The 11,563-nt window shown below is 34.0% G+C and overlaps 1 protein-coding gene across 3 annotated transcripts in view; it reads right to left on the bottom strand.

Moving 5' to 3' along the window:
- The window catches only part of LOC149411655 (ABC transporter G family member 20), a 177,762-nt gene continuing 166,199 nt past the window's right edge, over positions 1-11,563 (bottom strand). For all 3 annotated transcript variants that reach the window (XM_089646950.1, XM_089646951.1, XM_089646952.1), the window contains 6 exons: positions 10,995-11,232; positions 9,818-9,995; positions 7,100-7,286; positions 5,881-6,034; positions 4,057-4,255; positions 1-2,920 (listed from right to left, as the gene is read on the bottom strand). In XM_089646950.1, coding sequence (XP_089503076.1) covers positions 2,706-2,920; positions 4,057-4,255; positions 5,881-6,034; positions 7,100-7,286; positions 9,818-9,995; positions 10,995-11,232 — 1,171 coding nt within the window. In that variant the 3' untranslated portion in view covers positions 1-2,705. The remainder of the gene's footprint in view (positions 2,921-4,056; positions 4,256-5,880; positions 6,035-7,099; positions 7,287-9,817; positions 9,996-10,994; positions 11,233-11,563) is intronic.

The raw sequence follows: 11,563 nt of genomic DNA, 5'->3' as shown, positions 1-11,563 counted from the left end.
GTAATGTTTTATATTATATTTTGTTCTTTGTTATTGTTAAATATTATGTTGTTTAAAATGTTTCTTTACGCCATATTCTTCAAAAACTACTTGTATATTTTTTTAAAATTCTTCACTTTTATAACTCTTAGTATAAATTCTAACTCGATAACTTATGTAAAACTTATTTATAATCTATGTAAAAGCCCCTATGGGCGTATAACAACAACAATAAACAAAAATAATAACTGGTTTATCACTCTATATCCTTAAATATTATACAGGTACACACTTCACATATCAAATGGCAAGGTGTCTTCTCATATTAAAGCATAATTTATTTACATTATTTTATGATACAATGTACCTGAAGATACATAGCAATTCCTAGATACCTATACTTTGGAAATAAAAAGTTAAAAAATCTAAATAATATCTAAGCACCTACAGAAATGAATGTATATTTTCTTATTTTTTAACCCTAGATAACTAATCGCTTGTCGAGGCGACGACGCGCTACTCGGCGAAATTCGAAATCACCCACTTCCCCCCGCTCCCCGACCTTGACTCTTTCATTACCTTCCTAATTTGAGTAAACAGTGCAGCACGTGACGCGATTGCGGCCACACGTATACTAGGACGTGCCCTATGACCTTCTCGTCGTCCGCTGGACGAAAGTTTATTTAAAACAACAATTTTTATTTTTAAGGTAAGTACATTCATATATTCTTATATTTATTGTTAACCTTTCCGGGAGTATGGACGCTAATAAACGACGGTATACACTTTCGCCAAAGGAGTATGGACGGCTATGGACGACAGGCGTCGCATATTCATATTCGATGCATATTCTGTAAATATGCATCGTATTGCCATCTATGGGCATATTCCTGTAACTTTACACCAATTTTAAACATTTTACATCATTATGGCCAGAGATATCGGCTGTTATTTATTTTGCATACTATCATAAAGCATACATTTAATCAAAAAACATATTTTTTTTTTTATGTAAAAAAAAACTCACACCTCAGAGCACGGCCGGCATTACGTAACTTACTCCCGGAAAGGTTAATGTTGGCGAATCTTCTACAATAGAAGCTCCAGTTCCGTCTACGTCAAATGTGCGTAAAATTTGCTACCATGGCTCGGAGGATGACCAAACACCGTTGCACCAGATGTAGAAAGGCTATTTGTGGTCCACATAATGTTGACATGTGTGGTCACTGTGGAGACTGATATTTTGATGTTAATTTGTACTTAATTTGTTCATTATAAACCTTACTTTTGTGCCATGTAACAAGTTCTTATCTTAATTAAATGATTTATTTGTAGTGTTTTATTGCGTAGTCCACTCGACGAAAGTGTAGTTACAATGAAACAATGAAAACAGTTTAGTTATCTAGGGTTAAAGAAATACCAACATATATATCCATTTAGATTCACTTACACCAAGACAAAAAGTAATTACTTACTCTCCTAAAAAATAATAAGTATCAATAATGATAAAAATTACACATAATTTCAATGAGATTATTGAGAAGCATACATATTTGACATTAACTAAATATCTGTTGAAAATACAATTTTTTTCATGTATTTTATGATTCGACCTTAAAGATTTGATGAATATCGTTTACTGGTTTTGTAAAATGTCACTTATTAATTTTATTAAAAGCAACTCTGTCATGACCGTAAAAACATATTTCTATAATCTTACCATTAAAACTTTACAGTTATTAAAAAATGCTTCTCGTATTGGTTTGATTACAGATACCACTTGCCAATACACTTATAATTAATTTAATTTGCTAATAATTAAAATTAACAGATCAATTAATAATATTTAAATTGTTGTTTAATTAACCACTCGAGCGTTGGGGTATTTACAGTTCCATGATAACTCCTCAAAATGACAATTTAACACACCTTTAAAAGGTGATATAAAGTCATTAAAAGTGATGAAACAAAAACTAGGTTAAATAGTTACATTTGTAACCTATTTAACCTAGTTTTTGTTTCATCACTTTTCCGGTTATCCGGTCACTGTTTTATGGAATTGTTTAATATCCATTTTTAACAATCGCATTCAATTCTACAATAGTATAACATAAGTATTTACACAAAAGGCAGTGAGATTCACATCTGAAGTGATTAAGAAATATCTGCCAAGTTTTCTGGCTATATTATTTTATAATACATACAGGGTGATATTATATTCTTGATGTGAAATATAGTATAAGATCATAAAATGCTTCGGTGACATCTTTCTTTAATAAAAAATTTAAAAAAAAATATTTCTTTCACATGTCACCGCTGATTAGAACCTAATGCCGGCACGTTTGTACCACGTGATGTGCAACGTCCAGTTAAAAGAGGATTGGACAGTAAGGGCCAGTAAGAATTAGTAGAGGAATTGAACCAACGACATGTGGGTGGGAACCTTACACTCATTTACTAACCGGTCAAGTTCGTTAATATATTTTAATAGCCTTGAGAACCTGCCCTTCTCGTATCGGAGGTTGGCTATTATCAGGGCAATCCTCACCCTGCTGGCTGCATTGTGGAACAACTCTACAGCAGAATCATGTTGTACCAGTCACATAACAAAACTTTTCATAATCGCTTCAGTTATGAATCTGAACTGTTGCTACTGACAATATTCTTAGTTTACCTTTTTAATAATAGCTAATACCAAGTTTAGTTATCACTAAGACATTTTAAGGTTATGACTTATTGAAACGGAGTGAGAGATAGCACGATATGATCAGGAATGAGATCCATCCAATTGACACAAGGTATCCATCGATAACGTGGAAGTCTGTGAAGAAATATCCTTTTTCAATGATGTTTCTCAAAGACTGGATAGGAATGGTGAAGGGAAGGAAGAGAGACACAATCCTCAGTCCGTTGGTCATACCTTCAATGGGCCAGACGATTCCTGAAAAAAAAGGAAACTTCTTTTAAAGCTGTGTTTTCTAACGAGAGTTGATTAAAATAAATAAATCGTAAAGATTAAGGCTGTTGATTGCGTACGTCGGTCGCTTGCGGTAATATGTAGGTAAATGAATAAAGAGCTGTAGAACCACACGATTCATTACGCTTTGCGTACTAGTACCATCCACTACGATCCAGCTCCTCATTAGTCATCCACTACGTCATCGTTCGACCGACGGTATGCGTGGCACTATTTCCAGCCTAAGACAAAATAAGTAGGTACATCTTTTAGACCACCTTTTCAAAGGCAAAGGCCTTTTTTATCTCCACTGACTGGAATATCTCTATCAAATTGCGTAAATGAGTGACAAAATGCCCTCATGTGTGATGAGAAAGTGTATTTATTACAGGCAAACACCAAGGAATAACATTTCATTTTCAAAGACAATGTTGGTAGTTCTTATTCGAAGTATGATACAGTTAAATATGACCGAAGGAGATAGTTCCCATTAGCTCAGTTGGTAGAGCGGTGCCCCGGCAAGGCAAGGATCCTGGGTTCGAGTCCTAGATGTGACCGTATCTTTTTCTGATTTTACTGTTACGAATCGTTAATAATGTCTTCAATATTTGAATAACATTTCATTTGTAAATGACTTATTATTGTTAGTAATACAATTATTTTTATTATTTCCTGAAAATTTTCAGCGCCATTAGAGGGAGTCAGATAGCGAATGTAGCAACACATGAATATGAGAAGGATAGCCCATCAGTAGGTCGTCTCATACAGCGTTCCTATTTCATCTTAGTATAAGCGAGTAAGCATGTCTTGTCATCGCAATCACCATTGATGTAGATGTAATATTCACCGCAACTTTTAAGTGTGTAAACGCTGTCTGGTTCTGTATCTATTTCATTCAAACACTTATATTATGCTTTGAATGTCTTTCTTTTTCATGCATGAATGAATGTTTAAATTAAGAATTTACTGGAAACATAAGTGTGTTTGACACTTACTACATTTTGTGAGATAATAAGTGTTCTACATGATTGAAATGTCATTGATGTTAAATGTATATGACTTGTTATTGACGGGAAAAAAACCAATTAATAATATGTATGAATTATTTTTGAATAACTTACCGCAAAGCAGAATCATTGGGTAGAAGCTACCGGTAGACACAAAGAATGCAACTGAGTAGGAATTGCACATGATGGAAACGAAGAAGCCGTAGCACATTCCCACGTAGCCCTGTAGCGCTAACAGTACGGCTACATTGGCTATGTCGCCGTTGAACGGCACTTTGTAGCCCAGGAAGGTGACGATCATAACCTCAATTGTCTAGAAAATTAAACAAAATTAGTTAATACTTCAACGTGAAGAGTTTTATGTTTTTAAACAGATGGACATGATGTTTGAAGAAGTTTTGTATGGAGAACTAAAGTTTTGTGGATGATTTAAAAATTCATTGATTATGGATAGCATTCATACCAGAGTTTTAAATACTCTCAGTATCGCCCTGGTGAAAGACCACCATTTAGAATCGAAATACATTAGACATAGGGGTGATGCTACACCGAAAAAATAAATCTTAAATGTATATTAAAATTCCAAAATACAGAGGTAAAACTGGCGCGACGAAAGGGGCGTGGATTTTAAAATTGAAATATGTCATTTTTTTTTCGGTGACCGGATAGCCCATCAAAATGACAAAAATAAAAAATGACGAAAATCACACCTATAAAAAGTGTTATAAAGTTATGAAAAATGATGAAACAAAAACTAGGTTAAATAGGTTACATATGTAACAGTACCGGACAGCAGATGAATATACCTAATAATTATTAAATAATTAAGAAAGTGAATATTCTGATATTGCACATTTTACGATGCCGAATCCTTTGAGGCTTATCTCGCACGATGAGTCATATTGATAAGATTTTAAATCACCTTACACGTGTCATATCGCCAGTTCAAGGATGAATTACTGACAAAACTGTGGGACCTTAGTAATTAATTCTCGGCGCTATGACGCATTGTAATATTTCTGTTTAGATATAAGAATAATTGCTACACATTAACATGTGTAGAAACTGTATTTTAACCCAATAAATACGCAAACAACTGGCCCAACTGACAACCAGTCAGTTGTCTAACGACATGCGCGAAGTTGTGTTTCATTGCAAATCCTTACCCAAGGTACCCCCGAGAGGAAACCGGCATTTTACAGTCGATATCACTGGCGTAGGTGTCCAGTACAGTAACTATTTAACCTGGTTTTTGTTTCATCACTTTTAATGAATTTATATCACCTTTTAAAGGTGTGTTGAATTGTCATTTTAAGGACTTATCATAGAACCGTTTTTTTCAGAGCACGAAGTGCAAGTACGAAGATCTAAATGTGCGAATGGGGCCCATAATATAAATGTGAATGAAACAATGAAAGACAAAGGACACATAGTAGAGATGGCCTGATAGCCTGATAAGGACGGACAGCAACATTGGTAGTCAGCACGGTTCGTTAGTAAACAGCATTGCTGCCTTGCGCTGGTTTTTAAATCGAGACATTAAAAGTTTTGTGCGTTCATTTTAGTTCTTGTCAGGACAGAGGGCTCGATAATGGTGACAGATCTGATATATCGGGATGGATGCCACATCATACTAATAAGATCAAACATAGGGTCGAAGCACAGAATGTTGAACTATGATTGAAAGAAAAGAAATTTATTGCATCTTTTACCCTCTCCCCCGACTAATAGTTATTTCTTTTAGTAATTAAATTGAAACAAAGGGTTGCGAAGTAAGTTGAGGAAGGAATTTTTTTCTGACTGTGTTACAAGATTTAATAATAGGTAGGTAGCAAGCAAAAAACTTTTAAGGACAGATCCCAGGTTATATAGATATTTAATAACCTCCATAATATGTATATGGAATTGAGAAGCTTTGTATTGAAATGATTAATTTACCTGTATGATGATGATGATGGATTGAATAACAATGTGTACTGTTAGTATCTCCCTGCTGTTGACTCCAGCGACTACGATTCTATCCCAAACTCCTTCCAGTCTGTCGGCAATCATCAGGTTTGATGTGGCGGTTGTTGCCAAGAAGAATAGAATTCTGAAATCGAATTTAGAATAGAAATATTGCTTTAAATGGTTTTAGCTATGTTTAGTGACAATATCTGAATAGTCCAATACTTCCCAATGTTACTTTTTCCAATTTATTTCCATTCCCACTCCTCTCAGTCTCCCAAACAAAATTTCTCACATCTTGTCAAGTTAAGTTACATCCTGTGATTTTTCACGGGAACAAGTAGAAAAATAAAAATTAATTTAGAAAAAAATCATGATATTTTGGGAGATTTTTCCAACGTTTCATAGACTGAGGGTAGGTAGTTAATTGACTAAAATAGGGGGTAAATAGTTGAGGGTTAACTGTTTAAAATATAAAACATTTTCATAAATAATAAACAGGGTTTTCCAATAAGAGGTGTTATTTTGATATTCAATCGTAAAAAATCAATGGTTTCGTTGCTTGCGTGGCACGTAGCGCCGTTTTGTTGAAAGTAAACATTGTCCAGATCAATACCATCCAATTTCAGCCATAAAAAATCATTAATCATCTCTCGATAGCGATCCATTCACCGTAACTGTTGCTCCAGCCTCATTTTCGAAAAAGTAAGGTCCAATGACTCCGCCGGACCATGAACAGTACCAAACAGTCACACGTTGAGGATAGAGAGGCTTTTTAACAATAACTCTTGGGTTTTTCGAGCCCCAGATGCGACAATTTTGGTTGTTGACGAAGCCACCGAGGTGGAAATGGGCCTCATCACTCAAGATGATTTTCATTTGATTCACTCAAGTGAATTTTAATAATTTCAGTGCGTTGTTGAAGCATGTATCGTTCCATTTTTATAAATGGCGTAGTTTCTACTTGTCAAATGTTAAAAAATGACAGCTTCAAAAGTAACATCTATCGAAATAGCAGGCTATTCAAAATAACACCTCTTATTGGAAAACCCTGTATGTATATATATAAATGTGAATGCAACCTTAATATATTTTAAAAGAACGTCAATTTTCAACAATTTTCTGGAGGTACTTCTGTTTTGAATCAAGTTACACGAATAATCTCTGCACCTCACCAGGATGATTTCAAGAAGTATTGTATTTAACTCACGTTGCCATCAGGCCGGGTGCCATAAAATCGGTGAAGGAGCTGTCCTTGGTGCCGTAGATAGGATCCTGGAAGTTGATCGGGATGTTGGCGAGCTTGGGCGAGGACTGACAGTCGATCAGAAGAGACTTGGCAAACTTCTCATACTCGTTGTACAGCTTCTTCTTCACAAAGTGGGAGATCTGATGGTCTGTAAACACAAACGAGATGGAAATTAGTCGACATTTTGTACATTTTGATATCTGTACAGTCTGGATCCATTCATACTGTTGCGTATGATAATTTATCACAATTTAATCAAATGCTCAAACGGACCGAGACCGTAAACGTTAAATTTCAAAAATTAATAATAGAGTTGATTGCCTGAAAATATATAGCAATCTCTCAATTTACATACTTGCATTAACCTAAAAAAAGTATGAGATAGAAAAAGTTGTACAAATTTCATTAAATTGAAGTTCACATTTCGAGAGCTTAACAATTAATATACATGTAATAATAAAAATAGTTAATTAATAGCGCAGAAAAGAGTTAATTAATAGAGCAGACAAGAGAAAAATCACAGGATAATCTGAATTTTCGGCAAAACAGTTCCAATTTTGAAAATTGAAATTAAGACAATTATCTGTTAAACATATTATGTTAACGTAGGTACTTTATCGCTTGTCTAAATTCATTGAAAAATCAAAAAGAATTTTGAAAATGACCGACGTAATTAATTATTTCATAGCGTAGAGTGGATAATTGAATTATTTTTCAAGTAGATTTGGCTCAGTATTATTATTTTATTATATACCAAAATACTGTACTTAGGGCGATGCCATACGTAGTAATGCGAAATCCTGTGTTTTTGGTTTGAAAATTTGGTTGCCTAGAAATGTTTCGGATGCTTTAATTAAATACTGCGAGTAGAATACATCTTGGCCTTTGAAATAATCGAGTATTTTTTAGATAAGTCTTTTTATAAGCCCAGAAAAAAATAATGTAAAGGCCTATGAAAACTGCTTTAAAGTTCAAAATCTCCTACTTACGAACCCATTTTCGGTTATCATTTTATTGTTTAATGTGGCAAATTAAATTATTTATAAAATGATCGGAAAAAAAATAAATATTTATCCCTGAACATCCACAAAATAAAATAAAAGGCACTTTTCGGCCATGTTTTTTTCTTGCATAAATCAAAACAGGCGGTTGGTGTTACGCGGGAATTTAAACCTTATCGCCATCTACGTAAGGGTTGTTATTGATAGCGGCTCAATTTAAAATATTACATGACGTAGTGCATCGCCTTAAATCAAAATTGAGCATGGATTTTTATAGTTATAGATAATAAATTAATATTTATGATTAAAACTAGCTGTATCCCGCATGCGTTGCTGTGACTCAGTCTGTCTGTGTAAAAGGAGAAACAATAGCGCGTGTTGCTTTTACGTCCGACATATTTTTTTTTTTTTTTTTTTTTTTTTTTTTTAAAAGAAAGACAAACATTCCCGGGTTACGAATAACCCAACAATGTTTGAAAATCTCCTACTACCACCACAGAAAGCCGAAAATGTTGCTTGTGTTGTGATGGAGGACTTAGCCAGCCGAGGAATCGAACACGCGACGCTCGGGTGAGACCCAAGCGCTATGCCCACTCAACCACTGACCGGTCAATATAGCGCTCTTTTAAAAAAAACATGTTTTTACTTGTCAAGAGAGACAAATATAATAACACACACGTATTCAAATTTAACATTGTGTTCAAATTTAAAAGCAATCGGTGAAGAATTTCCGGAGATTTAAGATTATTACCAAACGAACATTATTTTCTTTTCTTTTCTTTTCAATTTTCTACAAAGATAAAATATGTATATTTAGAGTAATTTTAACTGAACTGCCTTAAAGAAACACAAGTATACCCACGAACTGGCGATGCCTATGTGGGATTTTTTTGCTATCATACATTTATGCATATTATTATTTTTATGTATATGCTGTTTATGAACTCGTGTGTGTGTACGTGTATTGTGTGTGTATGTTATGTATGGTGTGTAATACACTATATATGTATACATATGTGCATGTGTACATATACTTTTCTGTAATTCGCATTGTTTCTTTCTTTTTTTTAATATGTATGTAAAAAACATAATTTGTATTTTAAAACCATGTATGTAACAAAAAAAAAAAATAAAAAAAAAAAAAAAAATAAAAAATTTACATTTTCATTTATATGGATGGGGACCTTTAAAAAATGTCAAATACCTTACCTCTATTGGTATTTGATACTAAATTAGAAATAATAACGTAATCTTTTTTAAAATTTATTTTATTGTTTTTAAATCAATGCAGGTTTTATAATTTTATAAGCAACATTAAATTTATTTATAAAAATGTTTTTCTTCATCGTACTGATTTTATTTTACTTAAATCTGGTAATGAGTCATTAATTTTAAATTGGCTTATTAAAAAAAAATCTAAATAAATTCACACATTTTGAAAACACATTAACTTCAAAAAATTACTGCAGTTTGAAAATATGACTAAACATATTTAATTTTCCATTATTATTTTTAAAACATTACAAAATTTCCCTTTTAATGGGTTTTTAAGTATTAAGGTTTATATATGTAAAACACATCAAACAAATGACACTGAAGCGATAGGCCGATAGAAGTACACTGTGGGCGTGTCCAGGGTGCCGGAAGTAATGTTATTTTGGGTGAAATTACTACTCACTGCTCATGTCAAGCCAGTATGTGGCGAAGCTGTTCTCGAGGGAGCCGTCCGATGCCGCCCTGCCGTCCTCGGTCCTCTCGAAGGCAGACTCCGAGAAGTTGCTGGCCAGGTACAGCACCCCGTTCACCTTGCCCGTCTCCAGCATGTGAAAGGCCTCCGCTTTGGTGGCGAAGAATGTCTGTAAGATAAAGGATAGTCATAACGTCATATTTAGAGAAATAGGCTCTTCCTTGGCTAATGGTCTAATAGATCATTTTCAGAGGCGGGTATGGGTACTCCTACCGAGTCAGAGTGGGAGAGGCCAATTGAGGTACACCCTTTCACCTCTCCAGCTGGATGGATTCGTACGTCTGTCACTCCTGGACACTCTGACCCTCAGATTCCTTCCCATCCCTCAAACCTTTTCCTTCCTAAAAACTCCTCTCCTCCATTTTCTTAAAAGACCCTCCACAAAGCAATTTGATTTTTAATGCTTGGTGTAATTTTTGCCCTTTTATGCTGTACTCAAAAACTATGGGTACAGGTCATTATGTATTACACATTATCTTTAATACTAAATTCTAAATATTGACATTTGGAATTTTTTATATCTTTTTTAAGCTTGGATTGTATCGCAGAAAATAAAAAAAAATACTCTGATTGCATCTTGTGAAGTTTATATCTTCTTCGATGCAATTTTTTGCTTTTTATTTTGTCAATTTGTTAATATACTTTAAGAGGAAGCTACAAGCCAAACATGTGTATATTCTTGGTATATCTTACAACGTAGGTAATAGGCATTACAATCGCTTGACCAACAGAGTCTAGAAATGTTCGATTTCATGCAAAAAACTGGTTTTTATTTATTTTGTAAATAATTTTATAAGAAAGCAAAAAAGTTAATCAAGTGAAACTGTCACAGAAAATCTTAGCTATAGTACTGTATTTTTTAAAGTTGTTTCCTTTATGCGTTCATACATTTCTACAGGAAAAAAAAAATTTTTTAGTAGTTTGCATTTATATTTTTTATTGAGTAAATTATATATTTATTTGTATTCTACTCAAGCGAAGCGATAGGAAAACCTTCAATTTATCTAAAACATATTTTTTGTAAGTATTCATTATGTACACCAATTCGTTATGAAGATTAATCAAAATAGTGCTTTGGCATTATGCTTCGCTTTAACTGTAAACTCACCTTTTGTATAATCTCACTATCCAAAGAGTGTATATACCGGCAGCTCAGCTTGTTATAGTGGCAGGCATACTCCTCAGGGTCGTAGGTGGCAGTGACCAGCGAGGAGTTGAGGCAGTCGCTCCAGAGTGGGACCTCGTGGTTAACGATCGCCAGAGTTATGACGCGGGGGTCGTGGCCAACGGAGAACAGGAACGCCAGCATTTGGAGTATGGGGAATAGTACTGAGAAGGCGAAACCGCTGGAAATTTAATAAAAAAATTATGGAAAAAGCCAAAAATGACAGCCGCCAAACAGGTTCGAACATGGTCATCATTTTCATGGTGCTTCATCCTAGGGTAATCTAATCTTCAGAAATCTTTCCAACATACTTTTCATTTACATATATATGCTTGATTCAACTCTAATCTCAAGGCTTCATACTCAAGGCGTCCTGAAGGTCCCTCCCAGAGAAACAGAAATACGTAAGATAAAATATTCAAAATCATGTTTTTTGTCGTGGAATTTAGAATTTAAAATCGTGTTAAAGTGAAATATTTAAAATCTTATTTATTTGTTTTTATAACATCAAT

This window comes from Hesperophylax consimilis, chromosome 25 (genome assembly GCF_061612785.1).
Source record: "Hesperophylax consimilis isolate HC1 chromosome 25, BYU_Hcon_1.0, whole genome shotgun sequence".
NCBI classification, from domain to species: Eukaryota; Metazoa; Arthropoda; class Insecta; order Trichoptera; family Limnephilidae; genus Hesperophylax; species Hesperophylax consimilis.
The sequence above is the reverse complement of the archived record's forward strand: the minus strand, read 5'-3'. Positions and strand labels throughout refer to the sequence as shown.